Source organism: Sphaerodactylus townsendi, linkage group LG06, assembly GCF_021028975.2.
Source record: "Sphaerodactylus townsendi isolate TG3544 linkage group LG06, MPM_Stown_v2.3, whole genome shotgun sequence".
Classification (NCBI taxonomy): Eukaryota; Metazoa; Chordata; class Lepidosauria; order Squamata; family Sphaerodactylidae; genus Sphaerodactylus; species Sphaerodactylus townsendi.
In genome coordinates, this window is record NC_059430.1 from 85,054,270 (window position 1) to 85,074,993 (window position 20,724).

General features: G+C 40.2%; 1 protein-coding gene across 1 annotated transcript in view; it reads left to right on the top strand.

Annotated features, from left to right (window-relative positions):
* Positions 1-20,518, top strand: part of LRRK2 (leucine rich repeat kinase 2) — a 99,953-nt gene extending 79,435 nt beyond the window's left edge. Inside the window, exons 38-49 of the mRNA XM_048501593.1 lie at positions 635-825; positions 2,145-2,305; positions 3,746-3,916; positions 5,074-5,174; positions 6,428-6,622; positions 11,759-11,952; positions 12,155-12,224; positions 13,489-13,673; positions 14,747-14,899; positions 15,545-15,753; positions 17,937-18,008; positions 19,193-20,518. Of these exons, the coding sequence (XP_048357550.1) occupies positions 635-825; positions 2,145-2,305; positions 3,746-3,916; positions 5,074-5,174; positions 6,428-6,622; positions 11,759-11,952; positions 12,155-12,224; positions 13,489-13,673; positions 14,747-14,899; positions 15,545-15,753; positions 17,937-18,008; positions 19,193-19,314 (1,824 nt within the window). The 3' untranslated portion in view covers positions 19,315-20,518. The remainder of the gene's footprint in view (positions 1-634; positions 826-2,144; positions 2,306-3,745; positions 3,917-5,073; positions 5,175-6,427; positions 6,623-11,758; positions 11,953-12,154; positions 12,225-13,488; positions 13,674-14,746; positions 14,900-15,544; positions 15,754-17,936; positions 18,009-19,192) is intronic.
* Positions 20,519-20,724: the final 206 nt, after the last annotated feature.

Consider the following 20,724-nt stretch of genomic DNA (forward strand, 5'->3'; position numbering starts at 1 on the left):
AACTGATCAAAAGTATAAAATAATATGGACTTTAATAAAGCGTTTAATACACCTTTTTAGTAAAGGATTAAGTAACGTGTGCAATTGCTGGTGTTGTAACTTACAAGGCGTGTCTCTTAAAAGTATTCTTCGGCCTGTCCAATTACTCAGACTTTTGGGGAAAGTAATTACTCGTATCAATTTTCTGTTAGTGTATGCATCAATCTTTAAGGATGCTTCTGTATTCTTTGCCTGACTTCTGGAGGCTAACTGATGGTCTGTGAAAATGAATCCTCCATGCCCTAACTGTTGCTAAAAGACTTATTTCAGAACACTGGAGAGTTTCTTTTCCCTGCTTCAGAATGGCTGGTAGGCCATAATAAAAACCAAACTGAACTGAACTGAACTGAACGCTGGGTGGAAAATGCCCACCTCCTGTTTTTAGGACCTTACAACATTTGTCAACATTTGAACATTTGGCATGTAGATGACAATTCCACATGGATGTATTTTTAGATACTTGGAAACCTTCTACGTATAATGCTTATCTATAGACTTGCCACAATTATAGTTATATATTTTTTCTTTATGATTTGGGTTGCAATTTTAAAAAATGATTTTAAAATAAAATCTGCCTGCATTTAACTCTATTCAGGAACTTGCAGTGCTTTGCCACCTTCACCATCCTAGCTTGGTGTTCTTACTGGCTGCAGCAGTGCGTCCCAGAATGCTTGTCATGGAACTCGCCCCCAAGGGATCTCTAGATCGGTTACTGCAGCAAGACAATGCAACTTTAACCAGGACGCTCCAGCACAGGATAGCTTTACATGTATCTGATGGCTTAAGGTAAAATGCTTATTTCAGCCCACAAGCGACAAGTTTCTTTCATCTCAAGGCTTTTTAATTTTATTATTTTGCATGTAAATGTGTGCACAAATATACTTTTGTCTATGCCCAGACTTTTTAATTGCTTCAATTTCAAGAATTCTACTAAGAATGGAGCACGTCTTGTACTCCAAAATTGTTAGAAAATGACTATTGCAGGACGGGAAACATAAATTTAAGAATATCCTCAAGGCTCCAGATTCTATGATAGAATAAATACAGTTTGTGGGTGCAGTTCTGGGAAATTTAGAATGTCCTTAAATTCAGCCTGTGTCAATTGGACTTGGTGCTTAACTTTTCACTATTTTTTCATTAAGTTCATAATTTATTTGAGTTTAACAGCCCATAGGTCATTCATTCATTTTTAAAAACTTTTTCAACAAACTGAAAAACAAAATTTTGCCACATCTACACAGTTTTGATGCAGACCATTTAAAATGTTTTCATTAATAGATCTCCATTCAGTGCCCGTCTTTTAGCCTGGAATATGGGAAGTATTCTAAATAAAATGTGGAATATCTTTTTCCTTGATCACTCTGAAGCCAAACTGATCTCACACTTCCCAACCCAGCCCTTATTTACAGCATAGATAGGATGGTGATCAGCATTGGCTGAAGCCTCCCAGCATCTGAGAGGTTGGAGGAACACACGGTGTACTTCCTGCTAGATTTGTAGGCATATGTGAAGCCTTGGTATCTGACCATGCTATAGAACAGTGGTGGCAAACCTATGGCATGGGTGCCAGAGGTGGCACTCAGAGCCCTCTCTGTGGGCATGCGCAAACAGAGTGTCCCCCCCCCCCCCACATATAGGCTGGCCTGGGCCACTGGGCTCGATTATTAGCATTAAACCTAAGACCTGGTTTCGGGGAAGCACTGTAGGTAACCCTGTTAAGTGCTGTTAAACCCCACTGATTTTCATGCAAAGAACTAAAGCGCGATCCTTTACCTTGGAGTAAGCTCAGCTGCTGGCAATGGGGCTCGCTTCTGAGTAAACCCTCCTAGGGTCGTGATTCACCCATTGGAAGAGTTGCACGGTTGCTTCAAAGCAAAGCCACCGACTACCACCAAGCTGACTCCTGAGTAACGCACGTCTCGGAGGCAATCGTTTTTTGTAAACTAAATCCTCAATATTCAGGTTAAATTGCCGTGTTGGCACTTTGCGATAAATAAGTGGGTTTTGGGTTGCAATTTGGGCACTTGGTCTCGAAAAGGTTCACTATCACTGCTATAGAACCTTTGATATAGCTTTGATTATTCAATATCTTCTTTTTCTAATAGGTATCTGCATTCGGCAATGATTATTTACCGTGATTTAAAGCCTCATAATGTGCTGCTTTTCACACTGTATCCTAATTCAGCAGTCATTGCAAAGATTGCTGACTATGGCATTGCTCAGTATTGTTGCAGAATGGGGATAAAAACTTCAGAAGGCACCCCAGGTATGAAAGTGATAAAATTTAACTCAGATTAAAGTACCACTGGGATCTCTGTGGGGCCAAAGTTAAGGTGGTAGCACATGGACAATGTGAGTTGTCAGGACTGTAGCCAGTTCCATAGCTGACTCCATCTTTCCTTTTGTGGGGCTGGGAGGACTGTCAGCTCAGTGACAGCTCTTCATCCTTAGGGATGCCTGGAAATGAAACCTGCTTTCTGGTATCCCACAAATCTCACTAATCTTTACCTATAAATATATGTAAGATCTTTGACGTACTACTACTGATCATGACATGCTGGTGAAAAATTGATAAAATCTGGCAGGTGCCTGTTATTCCAAAGGGGTAGCCTATGTTACTCTATTGTTGCCAAATAAAACAGAAGTCTAGTAGCACCATAAAGTCTGACAATATTTCCTCCAGCATGAACTTTCGTGTCTATAATGCTACCCTAACTTGTCAGGAAAATTCCATATGGTAAGTGTGGAAATAGATCAAAGTGTATAAGAATTCCAGAAGCGGATATTTTAGGGTCTGTTGTAGGCCTCTCATTCATTTCCCCAATGCCCTCCCTTTCTTTTCATTCTAGCACAATTCTATGTGTGTGCATTTTTTAAATTTTCTGGATTTTGGTTTAGCGTTGTAAATTATCCTAAGCCTTTAGAATCAGGTACAAGGCAGCCCAATGCAGAGGCTGCTTCAGCCAGAGATGGTTGCACTGCCATGGTGCCTCCAGAAAGCTTTCAGGTGGCATGAGGGTGCAAACAAAAAGAAAACAACAACCTAAAAGCCCTCCAGGTCACAGCATTCCCAGTTCTAAAGGCCAGGTGGAAGCTGACTATAGTTAGCTGCAGCACAGGGGCTCTGATGCATTCGGAGGGCCACAGCATCTGCCCACTTGTTTTTGCTCCTCCACTGGGGTAAATGCCTTCAGGAAGGTAAATCCACCACACCACATTGGGAGGCAATTTGCCCCTCTCCCCAATAGGGCCATTAGAAATCTAAACAGATAATGTCTTCCAGTGCCATTCATTCATTCATTCATTCATTCATTCATTCATTCATTCATTCATTCATTCATTCATTCAATCAATCAATCAATCAATCAATCAATCAATCACCATTCATTATGTTTGGGCTGGGTTTTTTACGTGTGCTATAGCTGCCTTGTATATTAAAGCTTGAAATTAACAAACAAGATCATTCAGGGACTCTATGATCACCCTCATTTTCCCGTATCTCTTCCTATTTGTGAATGTTTTTGTGCAGGATAATTAATTTTGAAGAAACTCATATTCTTTCTAGACCATAAATAGTATTTGGATAATTTTTGGCTGAGATTCCCTAGTACATTTAACATTATTCATTGTTTTTTACATTAAAAACAAGTTAATCATCTTCCCAGTGAGAAACATAACAATTAATGCCTTGTGGGGTTTTTTTTAGGATTTAGAGCACCAGAAGTTGCAAGAGGAAATGTTATTTACAATCAACAAGCTGATGTGTATTCATTTGGCTTGCTCCTATATGACATTTTAACAGCTGGTGGGAGAATATTAGAAGGCATGAAATTTCCAAATGAATTTGATGAACTAGCTATCCATGGAAAGTTGCCAGGTAGTTTTAATTTATTTTATACTTAATCCAGGGACTTCAACATTGTGACTGTCTTTGAAGTATTCAATCCTAAAAAGAAAGAATGCAGTTTTCAGAAAGCTAGCAATCTGCTACCTTGAGGCACTGCAAATATTTCAGTAAATGTAATCTGGTGAAAATTAAGTGTGTTAAGTGTGCTTGATGTTCTCTGATTTTGTTTTTGTGAAGTCATTTTAAATATCTTATGGTTATGGTGTAGAAAACAGAACAGCACAAACTGACTGTTGTGATGCCTGCTTGAATTCAGTGACCTTTAATTTAAAGATGTTTAATGGAGACGACCTGGGTTTCGTGACCTGTGTTTTTTCTTTATTTGTAATTCTGTATTTCTATATCTGAAATTGATTTATTGATGAATATTGATGAAATTGATTTATTGATGAATAGTCACTGGCCTCTTGTATTTCTTCTTAAAATACAACTTCTTGATTAATATAAGTGATATGCCAAATGATCAAGTAGGAATCTCCAACTTCCTTGAGAGAAAGCAGTAAAAATCTGTGGTAAGATGACACTCCACTCCACTATCTGTGCAAAAATCAACAGCTTTACAAAGTGAATGCTGGATTTGTACTCTGGAAAGAGATTAAACTCAATCTACCTTTTACTGGTAGTCACCAGGGGTTTTTTTCCTTCTAAATTTCAGTCTAGAAAGATAGCAGGATGTTAGTTCATAGTTAATGGTTTTAGCTAGAATAACAAAAGACTTTCACCTAAAACATTCAGAAGCTACATATAGGAAATGAAAACTGCTACAATCTGCTAGATAGCTCCCAGGAACACTCCTCATCAGTATCTTTTTTGGGGGAGAACACATGGTCAGAGAAAGAAGAGAAAGAAAATTTGAGGTCTCTTTTGGAAGGATTAGGTGAGGCAGACCTCAAAGAGGAATGAAGTCAAACTGTGGACAAGAGATCAACATGAACAGAACTAGCCCAAATATTGTCCTTATGATGAAGTAATAGATGAGTGTCTGTATCTTAATGTTATCTCTTCTAAACCACATTGAAAGAGACGGAAGAAAAGTGAAAGCTGTTTAAAAGATGTGGTCCTACAAGATGTATGCTTATCTGTGTAAGGTCTGCCTTTCCAACTGACTTCAGACACTTATATTCTAGATCCTGTAAAAGAATATAGCTGCTCTCCCTGGCCAGAAGTTGAAAATTTAATTACGAAGTGTTTGAAAGAAAATCCCCAGGAAAGACCTACATCTGACCAGGTATTCAATTCTGAGAATATCACTGTCATTTATGTTGTAAAAGCATTTATCATCAGTTGTAAAGATCATGTGCTTCTCTTAATAAGAGATGGTATGTCAAATTTAATCTTAATTATTCTTCCTAAGAAGGAAGTACCAGTCAGTGGGAATGCCTTCTGAGTAAACATATGATCAGGATGCTGTTATGGGATGATATGTTGCTGTATACAAGTTCAGATCAATACCATGACATCACCCACAATATTGGTTTGATAATACTAGCTGTCATTATTTAAACTATGCTGTCGCTTGCATGAATGTGTCATATCACTTGCATGAATGTGTAGCAATCAGTCCAATGGTAAACAGCCAGCATGGTGTGTCAGTGTAGGATCTGGAAGAATCAGGTTTGAACTGCTGGTCTTCCATGGTTGTTAGAAGCCCGAAAGGTTATCTTGGGCCAGTCACCCACTCTCAGCCTAACTTATATCACAGGGTTGTTGTAAGAATAAAAAGGAAAAGGAGAATGTTGTAAGTCACTTTGGGTCCTCCATCTCATTCCCATGACAGGTCCCACACCAAATCTACAACAATTTGGTAAAGTCTCCACTCGCAGGGTGGCTTGATTACAGGGCTTGATTACAACCCTCAATGTCCCCTCAATGTGGTGCCTGCACAGTCTGGCTATAAGTGCATGGACAAATGCTTAGCAGAAAAGCAGACATGTTGCTGCACTGTCCACCATAGCTTCAAGCCTCTGTGCAGCCAGGGGCCACTATGAGCCAGTCAATGTAGGGGAATGCAGGGCAGGGCTCCTGAAATCCAGAGGCGGAGCTACCAGGAGCATAAGGGGGGGCAATGGGGGATTTTCCTTGGGGGTGGAAAATCCCCCCTTGCCCCCCCACACTAACCTTCATTCAGCCTGAAAGTGCAGGCTGGAAAAGCAGCTTGTTCACTTGAGGCTGAAAACAGCCTGGTGGGAACTTCACTTCCCAGGAAACCTTGCGAGCGTCAAGACAAAAAGCTTAAAACGGTGAATGAGGTCTCTTCTTTACTTGAAGAAATAGAGGGAGATTTAAGAGGAGCAATTATCCCAACCTCAATTAAGAAAAGTAAAGAATAGAGCACCAAAGAGAAAGTTGTTGCCTCCTACAACAACCTTGTCTTAAAGTGGATCACTCCTGTTCAGCATAGTGGATCTCTTCATATTGTAATGTAGAAAGCATTGAGCATAAAGAGGTGTTATTTACTCTTGCTCTGTGAAATTTCTGCAGGTTTTTGATATTCTGAATTCTGCAGAACTCATCTGCTTGATGAGAGACATCTCACTACCTTGTTCCTCTGCATCTGAGTGCATGGTCGCTACAAATAAAAGCTGTAAGAAGACAGGAGTCTGGCTGGGTAGTGGGAACTCAGAAACATGGCAGCTCTCATTCATTGACTTAAGTACAGATGGGCATACTTGTCAGGTAAGTGTTGACAAAGGCATTTACACTTCAGGAGATTGTGATTTAGCTGAGTGCTTTACTAGAGTCCAAAAGGACATATTCATCATGAACTGTTATGTTTAAATAAAAAATAATTATAATTTATAATGTCAAGGCTGTTGAGAATAAGACTAATTTTGTCAGAACAGTGGGATCATAATATAATGCACAAGTTGAAAATATTATCCTGAGGAAGTGTTAGCGATTGAATTGTTCTATCACAGATTTTAGAGCTGCCTGAGAGAGAAGTTAATTTGTCTGCAGGAAGTTTCATTTACTTTGTCACTGGTTTATTAAATTTTAATATTTTACTTGTCAACATATAGCATATTTATTTGTATTGTATTACCAAATTTGTGATGGCCAGTGGCTATATATTTTTACTAGCAGTAGAAGATATGTTTTAAGCTCGCACATTTGTTGGCAACTCATTTTCCATACTTTTCTGGTTTCCTGTTCAGCTGTGTTGTGCATCAGATCCTATAATTTCAGATTTATTAGCTGTGTCTGCATATGGCCATGGTGGCGAACCTTTGGCACTCCAGATGTTATGGACTACAATTCCCATCAGCCCCTGCCAGCATGGCCAATTGTAGGGGCTGATGGGAATTGTAGTCCATAACATCTGGAGTGCCAAAGGTTCGCCACCACTGGCATATGGCATGATTTTAGCACAAATCTACACACCAATGCATGGAATGAAGTCTAACACTTTGAGCAGCAGAGAAAAAGGGGCATTCTGAACTATTTCCCTACATGCAGTTTTTCCTTACAGAATTGCTTACCCACACACACAGTTTTAGATAACTGTTTATGTAAATATTCGTCTGGAACTGGGGTGGGGGGACAAAGTGACTTGGAAATAGTTTTAAGTGGGGAAAAATTATCAAGGAAAAGGTTAAACATCTATCTGCTTAACCCTTTCCTTTGAGGTTTTCTCTCCACTTATAATAATCTCCCAGATACACCACCATCACCTTGCATACGTAAATATAAAAATATACTAAAAAATCAAACACCCCCTCCACACAGAAACTCTGGTGAGAAAGAAACATAAGAACATAAGAACTAGCCTGCTGGATCAGACCAGAGTCCATCTAGTCCAGCAGTCTACTACTCGCAGTGGCCCACCAGATGCCTTGGGAGCTCACATGCAGGATGTGAAAGCAATGGCCTGCTGCTGCTGCTGCTCCTGAGCACCTGGTCTGCTAAGGCATTTGCAATCTGAGATCAAGGAGGATCAAGATTGGTAGCCTTAGATCAACTTCTCCTCCATAAATCTGTCCAAGACCTTTTTAAAGCTATCCAGGTTAGTGGCTATCACCACCTCCTGTGGCAGCATATTCCAAACACCAATCACATGTTGTGTGAAGAAGTGTTTCCTTTTATTAGTCCTAATTCTTCCCCCCAGCATTTTCAATGAATGTCCCCTGGTTCTAGTATTGTGAGAAAGAGAGAAAAATTTCTCTCTGTCAACATTTTCTACCCCATGCATAATTTTATAGACTTCAATCATATCCCCCCTCAGACGTCTCCTCTCCAAACTAAAGAGTCCCAAACGCTGCAGCCTCTCCTCATAAGGAAGGTGCTCCAATCCCTCAATAATCCTTGATAATCCTCTAGTAAGTTTGTAAGACAGGACTTGTCTTCAAAAGCCATGCTGACTCTTCCTCAGCAGGTCTTGCTTTTCTACATGTTTAATAATTTTATCTTTAATGATAGATTCTACTAATTTACCAGAAACAGATGTCAAACTGACTGGCCTGTAATTTCCCGGGTCCCTCCTAGACCCTTTCTTAAAGATTGGTGTGACATTTGCCATCTTCCAGTCTTCAGGGATTGAGCCTGATTTCAGGGATAAGTTGCATATTAAAGTGAGAACATTACAATTTCATGCTTAAGCTCTTTAAGAACTCTTGGGTGAATGCAATCTGGGCCAGGGGATTTGGTAGCATTTGGCTGCCAGAACTTCTTCCTTGTCTACCACTATCTTCACTAGTTCCTCGAATTGACCTCCAAAGAAGCTTGGTTCAGGTGCAGGAATTTTCCTCACTTCCTCTTGGGTGAAGATAGATGCAAAGAATACATTCAGCTCCTCTGCAATCTCCCTGTCATCTTTTAGCACACCTTTTGTTCCTCTGTCATCTAATGGGCCTACTGCTTCTCTAGCTGGCTTCCTACTTTTGATGTACTTGAAGAACTGTTTGTTGCTGGTCTTGATGTTCGCAGCCATGCGTTCCTCATAATCCTTTTTTGCCTCCCTTACAGCTAACTTGCTTCTCTTTTGCCACCATTTGTGTTCTCTCTGGTATTCTTCATCAGTTAAGTTGGACTTCCATTTTCTAAAAGACATCTTTTTTTCCTAATAATTTCCTCAACCTCCCTTGTTAACTATGGTGGCTTTCTTTTGGATTGGGCGTTGCCTTTCCTAACCTGCAGAACAAATTCCAGCTGAGCTTTTATAACTGTGTTTTTAAATAACCTCCAAGCATTTTGGACAGTTTTGGCTCTCTTGATTTTCCCTTTCAGCTTCCTGCACACTATCCCCCTCATCTTTGAGAAATTTCCCTTTTTGAAGGCATATGTAACTACATTAGTAGTTGTCACTTGTTTGCATGCAGAGACACTGAATCTGATAGAATTGTGGTCGCTGTTCCCTATCGGCTCAACAACACTGACTTCCTGCACCAGGTCCTGGGTCCCACATAGAATTAGATCTAGGATCACCTCTCCCCTGGTTGGTTCCACAACCATCTGCTCTATGCCACAGTCATTTAGCATATCCAGGAATGTTCTCCCCTTACTATGATCTGAACATGAATTTTTCCAGTGTATATGGGGATAGTTAAAATCGTCCATTACCACTACATTTTTGCTTTTGTTGGCCTCTCTAATTTCTTTTTCCATCTCAGAATCCTCTTGTGCGCTTTGGTCAGGGGGACGATAATATATTCCTAATGTTAAACCAGGGGTGAAGCATAGATATCCACAGTGCTTCTGTAGAGGAATCAGCTCCCCCTGCATTGTCTATTTTATGTGACACTATGCTCTCTTTGATGTAGAGTGCAACCCCACCCCCAATACGCCCTGTCCTATCCTTCCTGTAGAGCCTGTAACCTGGGATAACAGCATCCCACTGGTTCTCCTCATTCCACCATGTCTCTGTGATGCCCACTATATCAATGTCCTCCTGCAAAACTCTGTACTCCAGCTCCCCCATTTTAGGTTGAAGGCTTTTACTATTAGCATAGAGACACTTGTATACTCTGTCTCTGTCCCTAACCTGGGAATTATGTGTTTTGCCTTCTAGCCTTTTGTAGACACTATCACTTATCACATTGCTATGTTCCTCACTTGCATGTGGTTGATTTAGAAAAACGTCCCTCTCTGCCTGCATCCCCATAGACACTGTATTCTGAACCGAAGTCACCTCAGCTCCTGTCGGCTTTCCCCCAAGGATCAGTTTAAAAGCTGTTCTGCCATCTTTTTAATGTTGAGCGCCAGCAGTCTGGTTCCTCTTTAGTTAAGATGAAGCCCATCCCTTTTGTACAGGCCTGCCTTGTCCCAAAAGGTTCCCCAGTTCCTGACAAATCTGAAACCCTCTGCCTTACACCACCTTCTCATCCACGCATTGAGACCCTGTATCTCCAGCTTACTTTAGCTTGCCCTCTTGCGCGATGGAACAGGTAGCATTTCGGAGAATGCCACCTTGGGGAGTTCTGGATTTTAACCTGTTTCCTAGCGAGCCCTAGAATTTAGCTTCCAGAACCTCCGGCTACATTTCCCAGAAGTATCTTCGATTTGGTGCCAATGTGGACCACAACTGCTGACTCCACCCCAGCACTGTCTAACAGCCTATCTAGACGAAGCGTGACATCTGCAACCTTCGCACCAGGCAGGCAAGTCACCATGCGGTCATCACTCCTCTCACAAACCCAACTCTCTATGTTCCTAATGATTGAATCACCCACTACAAGAAGCTCCCACCTCCCTGAGGAGTATCCTCAGTGCGAGAGGATATCTGATCACCAGCTAAGGAAGGGGTCCCATCTAAGGGAGCATCTGCCACCACCTCAGACAGGCACCCTCCGTCCCCCAGACTCTCATTCTCCATGACATCTGAAGAGATGTCTCCTTGAGAGTGGGACCTGGCTGTTAGGTTCCTGAAAGCCTCCTCTGTCGCCCTCTCTGCCTCTCTCAGCTTCTCCAGGTCTGCCACCTTGGCTTCAAGAGAATACACACATTCCTGAGTGCCAGGAGCTCATTGCAGCGAGGGCACACCCACGACTTCTGTCCTAGTGGCAGATGTGACAGTGCAAAACACTGGAAAGCCCCCACCCCCTGCTGGCTTCCTGCCTTCATATCTGATTTTGTTTAGATATTTAAATATTAAACTTTTAGTCAGTGCCCCTCTGGAGCTATCTGTACCTTCTACTATCCTTTAAGATATGTTCTTATTTAGTAAAACACCTGTGCGCGTCGTTAAAAATACACTGTTTAAAAGATGTGGCTTGAGAAAAGCTCTCTGAAAAGAAAACCAGAGTTCACTCAGCCCTTTCTGGCCCACCCCTCTTCTCCACTGCTACTCTTCTCTGCTGGTTCCAGAGACTAACTGAAAAGATTTAAAAATTTGAAAAGGCCCACATCTCAGCAGCCCCACCAATCAGCAGCCTCAGCAATCCCCACCAATCATCAGCCCCAGGACAAGGAGAAAAAAGAGAAAACCCCTGTTAAAAATGCACTGTTTAAAAGATGTGGCTTTGAGAAAAGCCCTCTAAAAAGAAAACCAGAGCTCGCTTAGCCCTTTCTGGCCCACCCCTCTTCTCCACTGCTACTCTTCTCTGCTGGTTCCAGAGACTCAAACATCTGCATGTGTTGCATATCTATCTACATGTACTGATTTTGGAAAGAAAAATGTGTCAATCAGATGAATCCTCTCCTAAAAGCTCCAGTTAAATGGTGGGGGGAGGGAGGAAGAGAAGATGTAAAGCTCATAAAGTCTAGAAGGATTATTGTGTTTTGTGTTTATTACATACAATGCCCATTAAAGGATTAAATCATCATAGAAGAATAAATAGAATTTTGTCAAAGTGTTTTCCTCTTCTTTTTTTAATCTAGGGCGTTACAGATTCCAGAATATTGTGCTTGGTCCTGGTGACACTTCCTGCAGAAAAGGAAAACTGGATTGTAGCTGGAACACAAGCTGGTTCTCTGTGGGCCTTTCACACACAAGATGAGAAACACAAGCACCAGTTGCAGAAGATGTCAGATTCGGTCACGTGTCTTTACTACAACTCTTTTGCAAATCAAAGGTACCACTGGATATATGTGTGGATTAATATTTGTAAATCATCTTTGCTAAGGGGAGTTTTTCAGAATTGTACAAAAAATACATCACCCTGCATAGAATGTTATATATTTGTGCACTCTTTTAGTGCACAAGACTCTGGCTGAAGAGGATTCTGTTGTGTTTATTGTATGATGCATTTCTATACTTCCCTTTTTTTGTTTCAGCAAGCAGAATTTCTTTTTAGTGGGTACTGCTGATGGACAACTAGCAATTTTTGAAGACAGAGCAGTAAAGGTACATATGTAATTGCTTCTTTCAAAAATTATATAGCAATGTAATACATACTGTATATGACTATAATGCATTGCACTTTCTCATATGCGTGAAAAGGTGCCTGACCCTTCATTTTTATTTTATTATTCTATTCAGTGATACAATGACAGTATTCTAAAATGAAAAAGTTTTTCATCTGAATGAAAGTTTTTCATATATTTGTATTCAAAAATTCCCTTTTATAATGCCTTCAGGTTGGTATCCTTTTGACTGCTAAACCCTCACTGTTCCCACTATCACTGGCTAGCTATATGTATTTTACTTACTTTATTTAAGCTATTTGTAGTTCATCTTTCTCACTGGGACTCAAGTTTGATAACACAGAGTGTGTCAACACAGTGAACAGGATGGGACAGCCAATAAATGATGAAATAGTATTTGGGGTGTAGAACCAACCAGAAAACTGAAAACAGAAGCAAAGCATAAGTGTTAATATGACACATTAAAGGATGCAAAATTCCATAATAAAATCCAACTTACAGCAAACTGTATACAGCTGAACAGATCAGTCACTATTAATTTGTTCAGGTAACTTTGTGAATCATTTTGGACAGTGCTACCACACTGCCTGCATTGAAAAGCCTTCTTGAATCATTCAGATTTGCATGGTTTGTGGAAAGCCAGAAGATTGGGAACCTTCCTGACCTCCTCAGGCAGGCAATTCCAGAAAGCAGGTGGTCATAAAGGAGAAGGCACTTGTGCGTGCAGTTGTTGATTTTGTCCATTTGTAGCTTGGCACCTGAAGTGTAACAATATGGATTGGACTGAAATGCCTGTGGAATTAGGAACCATGCACTCTGTTAAAAACGAAGAACATGTTGGCTGTTTTCCTATGGAAAATGCTTCTTATTTGAAGTACATTTAGAGCTATGGCACCTTAAACAGCATTAGGTGTTAGACTTTTTCTGTACTTTAGCAATTGGTCAGGATGAGATGGGTGGAAAATGGCAACTGGTATTATGCTTGAATCCAGGTTTGTATGTCAACGTCCTCTGTAAGAAACTGCAGCTTATGTTAGACAATAATTTCAGAATTCAAATATAGCATAGGTCTCCCTGCAGCCTGTAATCTGGCAGAGCACAAAAAACAGCATCATGGAGTAGGAACTGGGTTTCAGGAACTTGTCATACTACCTGAATGCCAGCTGCAGCCTCTTGAAAAGTTTGTGGGTGTTCGACTGGTGTTTTGAGAATTTCCCCTCTAATCTGCTGTTCTGTTGTTTCAGTGCAAGGGTGCTGTACCTTTGAAGATATTGTTAGTTGGGAACGTCAGCACTCCACTTGTATGTTTAAGTGAATCTAATTATCCATCTGAAAAATACGCCATCTGGGGAGGCTGCGGAACAAAGATTATCTCATTTTCCAGTGACTTATCTGTTTACAAACTCATTGAGACAAAGACAAGCCAACTGCAAGTTTCTTCTTTATTTAATAGACTAATATGTTTTTTTTCTATCTTTCTTGTGATTTGCTTTTGGGAGGGTGCAGGAGAGAGAGGATTGATAATGATTTTAACTGTATATTGTTGGTAGCAGAGGGAAGGGTGGAAGACAATTGGTTTTCTGTCACCTTTAAAAACACTTTCTCCAGTTACAGAATATAATATAGCTAGATAAACAGACCTGTTAACAGTTTTCAAACAAATGCTAAGTGGTTCATGCTCATTTGAGCAAGATCTAGGTACCTACATGTTTGCAGACGTATTTTGCAGAGTTCGCATATACTTGTACATATTTCCCATAGCTTAGATTCACTGATAATTTCTGCAGATGGAAAATATGTCTGTCTGCAAAAACTGACTTTTCTGCCCCCCACACCTGCTAACTTTCCACCCATGCTGCTATTAGAAGTGGCATGAGTTGGAGGTCTGCCCCGGGAGAGCGAAGGAGCTGGAGGATTTTGCCCCATTTGTGACAATTGTTACGGCAGGGGAAATTAACACCAGGCATTTTCAGGACCAGTTAAATCCAACTCAGTAATGTCCACTTCAAACAGTCTTTGGAGAAATGGAATAAATAAATTACATAAGCTTTCTTCAAATGGGTGTAGAAGGAAAATCTTCCACTGACTTTACGTACCCACTCCCAATTATGTAAAGGTGGCTTTTTATGGGGTTTTTTGCTATTACAGATCCACTTGGATCCAAATTAAATTATACTTCTAGAATTGCCATGATCACTGGCTGTATTCCAAACAGGTTTACTGCTGTCCACATTGGGAGGGTCTCAACCTCTCATCCTATTTGTGCTATGTGGCATGTGACTGTTGAAAGTGCCCTGATCCTTTGATTGGCTCTTCAGGGCTGCAGTGGGAAGGAATGCCCTCAGTGTATGTATGGGATGCCCCAGCCATCATTTTAGAGTTCAGCCATTGGCTGCAACCCATTGAGCTTTATCAAAGGTGTTCACATGCTCAAAGGTTTTTGTCATTTACATGATAGGACTATATTAAATGTCTGTACCTCCTGATGTTTTTTCTTCTCAGATTGTGCCACAAAGCTTACAGTGATGCCAATATTATTTCAATAGCAGTAGACAAATCAATCTACTTGGCAAAGAAGAATAGTTATTTTGTGGAAATCTGGGATAAGAAGACAGAGAAGCTTTGTGAACTAATAAACTGTGTACATTTTCTAAAGTAAGTTTTTGATAATATATAGACAGCTACCACTGGAGGGTGGGTAATGGCCAAGCTAGTCTTAAAATGAAATGCTGATGCCGAGGGAGCAAAGCAACCCTGTCAGCCTGGCTAGAGATTATTATTTTTTGGTTATCCCAGCAAAACAATAAAACAAGATCAGCAACAACTAAAGAGGCTATGAGCCCAGCATTCACCAGTAGAATTTTTTTTCTCTTTGCTGCCTTTTCTCCTCTTCTTCGGCTCCTTTTTTCTTCTGATTCTTTGACCAATTCCTAAGCGGACTCAGCCTTTATTAAGAAATAAGTATGTCTTTATGGTCTATCTGTTTAAAAAATAACAGTACAGCTTAAACGGTTTACACCAGTCGTTCAAAACATTCCAATTCAGAATCAAAGTGTTTTGGTTCTTTCGGATTCATTGGATGCATTGTGTCGGCAGCCCCGTGTTCGTCTGCTGCATGTATCTTCTTAAACATCTAAAGTCAATGTGAGACTGTCTGGTTTAAAGTATCGCTTTCCTCTAACGAAATGGTGGCTGTGCTAACCAGTCTGCTGAATATCCTCTCTCTGACAATGTTAAATACTTCAGATGCCAAAAAGGCACTTTTTGAAAAATCTGAGATGTCTTCCTGTTTTGGTTTAGAGAGGAAGTCCCAAAGCTGAGTAAAGAAGCCAAACAAAACCTTGCCTATCCGGGAAGAGTGAAGACTATCTGTTTGCAGAGGAATACAGCCCTGTGGATTGGCACTGGGGGAGGTCATATCCTGCTGCTTGACCTCTCCACACGCCTCCCCATAAGGATCATAAGCGATTTCTGTGATTCTGTGAGACTAATGACAACTGCCCAGCTAGGTAAGTGCAGTAGTTGCTGACAATATCCTCATGGTGCCTGAGAATGGAACAGTTGTACAGTTCAGTCCTAAACAGAGTAATCCCCTTATTTGATTTCAAGGTCTTTACTTAGGACTGTTTGTTTGTAATTTCAGAACAATGGTTTTAAACCCTCAGCAATCCAAAGGAAGGTTTTTCAAACATGTGCTTTTCATGTTCTCTTTAGATAAGCGGGCACTTAAAAAACTTTTCAATGTGTATATGTACACAGGATTATTGCTAACTTAAAAAAATTATTTTAATAATTTAAAAAACAACCGTAAGTTTGAGTATAGGTATGTCAGCCTTTGATGTATACTGTAATTATAAAATTCTGCTTGTAGGATACTGAAAGGAAGTGATTGAAATATCAGATTACTGTTACTTCTGGGTTTATGTGCCTATAAACTGAACATAGTCACAGCCTGTTTGCTATAATTTTTTGAATGGTGTATCAGGTCAGGAGTGTAACATTAATCATAACACTTACTTATGCTGATTTCCACATTCCTATTCATAAGCACTAAGAAAGTACCTGTGTTCCAGAGTGGTACTTTGCATTACCAGTACACTATCCTGCCTGTCAGTCTTGCCACATCCCCAAGAGTCTTCACTAAATGCATGGCTGGCATAGTAATTCACCTATGCCTGAAGAATTGCAATTTACACCCCTATTTGGACAACTGGCTTTTGACAACACCCATGGCTGTAATGTTGTCAGTCCACATTATTTTAACTGTGATTGCTTCACAATCTTACTGTCTCATAGTAAATGAAGAGACGTCCAATACCACACCCTGTACAATCCGTTCTCTTTATAGATGTGCTTTTTTCAAGTTAAAACAAATATAACTAAAACATGCAAGTACCAGTGAGGCAAACAGCACCTTCAGGCAGGCAATTTACATCAGGTATACAGGGCAGAGGGGAATACTCAGATCAAATTCAGTACCCATGCAGCAGCTGTTAAGTAAAGTGAAAAAATTGGTTTAGGTTGATCATGACATCCTTGCTTTTTTAAATTTTATAGAATTACTATGTCCTTTCTCAGGGACAGATGACAATGGGGTAATGTGTGCTGCAGCAGAAGTTGCAGCAGCACATTGTAGTGCAGATTGTCTTTTAAGATTAAAGGATCTTACATGCTGGCTGTGGCAAAACCATTATTGTATGCACCATTAAACATAGCACTTTGATAAAAGAGGATTTATATTGCTCCAGGTGGCTATTAGCAACGCTTTCATTTTCTACAGTAGCTTCTGCCATTTCATAGGCTCCGTGCTCAGTGGTGGGATCCAACAAATTTAGTAACAGGTTCCCATGGTGGTGGGATTCAAAATGTAGCGTAGCGTCAATGGGGATGGGCGGGGCACGACGGGGGTGTGGCCGGGCATTCCAGGGGCAGGGCATTCCTGGGCGGGGCTGGTGAAGCAAGGCGCCGCCAGCCTTTCATGCCGATCGCAGAGTGGAAAAAACAAATGCGCAAGAGCAGGCTGCCACGCACGCCGGTGCACCTCCTGCTAGACTGCTTCAAGTTCTGCGCTCTACTGCTGAGAGGAGGGGCGTAACTAAGGCAAAAATCACATGGCAAAATCACCAATTAGTAACCCCCTCTCAGCACACACAAATAATTAGTAACTTACTCTCGGGAACCTGTGAGAACCTGCTGGATCCCACCTCTGTCCGTGCTACTGGGAGAAACAAAATGGCAGGCACAACAACAGAAAATGAAAGTGTTGCTAATAGCCATCTGGAGCAATATAAATGCTAAAAGAGAATCGGGGCCGGGGTGGGGAGGACAGGAAGATGTGGTGATTTGATCTCCTGTCATTTTTCCCTGAAAAAGGGTATAGGAGACATCCAGCATGATGGGAGATTGTGTTTACTGGCACAGAGGGACAATATCTTGGGTTCATCAAAAGCTGGGACCCATCAACTTTCAGGATGGGTTGAGAGGGACTTTAGGTGCAAGGAGGGTGATTCAGCAGCATCAGATTTTCATATGAATGTGCTTTGTGGGGGTCAAATGCCGGTCAAATCAGTGCAAAATTAATACTGATATAATGAATTTGTCTGGAATGTATATCAGGTTAATCATAAAAATCAAATGAAAGCATAAGAATACTGCATTAGTTTTTACTTTATTCTTTCTCCTCTGACAAAAGGAAGTCTCAAGAATGTTGTTCTGGTTTTGGGCTGCTGTTATAAAAGTGGTAAAGACAACAAACTCAATAAAGGTAAGCATTAAACACCTTATCATATATAGCGAATTACCCCCTCCCCTTCTCTTTTTTGGGCATCACCATATAGGAATAATTTTGCTTAAAATGATGGGGGAGAACATTAGAAGTGTGTTCATTCAGTTCATTGAATACAAGTGCTCAGCTGTATTTTTTTAAGGTTTCCATGTATCCAAACTCAAATACAAATACAATACCTTTAATGGCATATAAAAAGTGGTAAAATGCAAATTATGTTAAAACCAATTGACTAAAATTTACACAAAGGTTTCACCCTTGATCCAAGTGCCTTTGTTAAAAACCTGGCAACTGATTCAGTAGTGTGGGGATGATGGTCACTAAGCAAGTATGAAACTATCCAAACTCCTAGCATTCTAAAGTTACCAAGTAGCATCTCAAATGCAGCAGTGGTTACAGTCCAGACAAAACAATGGTTGCTACCCTAATGTTCTGCGCAAAATTGCTTTTTTGCCAGAAGGGGGTTAACTCGGTTCATTCTCCTATATACATATGTTGCGCCTTGGTGAATAGCTCTAACACGGCAAGCTTATTATGGTCTTCTCATCAAAAAGTCTAGGCTATGGATTATGCTAGGGCTAAGGCATTTGTCAAATTAAGGGTCATGGAGGTTAAAAGGCAGCATGACCTTAACAGGATATTAGATTTCTCCTTTGATAAATCGTTGCTCAAAAGGCTTACTTTGATGCCCTTCCTTTTTAATCTCACCAGTTTTGAGTTTTTACTCTTCTATACTACAATGCGCTGCCCTCTGAGTATATTGAAGGGAAATAACCAGATTCCCAATGAAAGATCGGACTGGTATCTACCAAAATAGGAGCATAGAATCAGCAGAACATGTTCTATTTGAGTGCAAGATTTATAATCATGTACAGAAGGGTCCATTGTGATCAATTTTTATAGACTTCCTTCTCAGACAAAGAAAACACAGACTGAAAACATTACTATCAGACTTGAACTGGGAGCTAATTTATAAAGTTGTCAAGTACATTTGGCTAGCAACTAGGAGTAGGAATAACAGCACAGAAGCAGCAGTGATATCGGCGTTTATTGTTTATTCTTGCACTCCTGTTTCCAAAATTAATTCCCACAATGAAAAATGTGACCAATATTATTTTCTGTTTAATATTTCTAAACAGTTATCTTTCTGACCTCTTCCACAGGATTGCACACATGTGTGTCTGTATGGGACATTAACCTGCCACATGAAGTACAAAACCTGAGAAAACACATTCAGATAAGACAAGAGTTAGCAGAAAAAATGAGGGGTTTATCTTTGGATTAAGTGACAATGAAGATGCGTCCTATTAGCTGTATATTTATTTTATGGAGGATTGTTGCAGGTGGGGGGAGGTGTCTCAGTCTAGCCCGACTGGAATGTACAGTAGAAATTCTCTGTGGAATGCACCAATTTTGTTTAAAATGCATAAACTATATTAGTGGCAGGACAGAGTAATAATTTCCCTGTGCTGCTATCTTGGGGGTGGGGGGCAAAACTGCTTATAATATAAGTACTGAATTCCTTTGATCAGCTTAAATGTTGTCAGTTATGGCACCCATGTTTGGAGTAGTCCATTGTTCCTTTTTATATCTACACATATGCATTTACTTTAACTTTTTTTGAAAACTGTAGTTTTTGAAATACAGCCTTGTGGTTATTTAAATAGATGTCAGTCAGGTCCATTTTCTTGCTAAAGCTAAAGATGTTAGCAAGTTAAATTCCTTCATTGAATGTTTTGGTGCTTGAATGAGGAAAGATAAGCCACTGATGATTTTGCACTATAGTTGGGCACATAAACCACAGAACAGTGGAAATTGCTCACGCAAATGTACAATTTTGTTAACGCATTATGCAGAGCTGAGTACTGGGACTAGATCCTGCTGTAAACAGAATTTGTTAATGTAGGTAAGATTGTCAGCTGCTCCTGGTATGACTCAGGTTTTAAGATCCTGCAGTATAATCCCACAACAGAATTTAGCCATTCGTAGATATTTTATCATCAGAAGCCTGGTTACAAACATCTAGCATATCACCCCCAGGATGTCCTTTCTGCCTTTCACATTGCCACTTTGTTAACAAACCTGCATTAATACTCAAACTTTCAGAACAAAAACATGTTTAAATGTTGCACATGAACACCAGTGCCATGTGCACTGTGACAATCTAGAGTCACAAGGAGAAGGGTTTTTTTAAAAAAAGAAAGAATCTAACTGCAGCCTTCTCAGTGAGGTATTGCCAGAGTCCTTGGATAGCTTACAGTTTTGGATAACTCTTATCTCTCAATACAGGATTAATACTGGAGCTCCTGAAGAAGAGCTCACTCGTTTTATCTATCTGGTGTCAAAACTGCACATAGAGTGATAGTTGTGAAGCTGCCATTTAATTTGTTCTTATTGTGAGTCTGCTGCAAATATATTTATTCTGCCATTTATAACTTAAAAACTGTACATTGTTGTTAAAAATAAACTTTTATATCTTTTGCATAAAACAATTGTTTTGTAAATCATTTGAGATGTGGACCGGTGTTATGCATTACAGTGTTTGGCATTCAGTGAAGCTTCAGTGTCACAGTGCAGATTTCTGAATAATGCAAATTTCTGAGTAAATTGATGGTGGAATTCTTGGGGAATTCTTGGGGACCAATGAGGGATTTATAATTGAAATCATTCACTCAGAGGTAGTACAAAGTTTAAG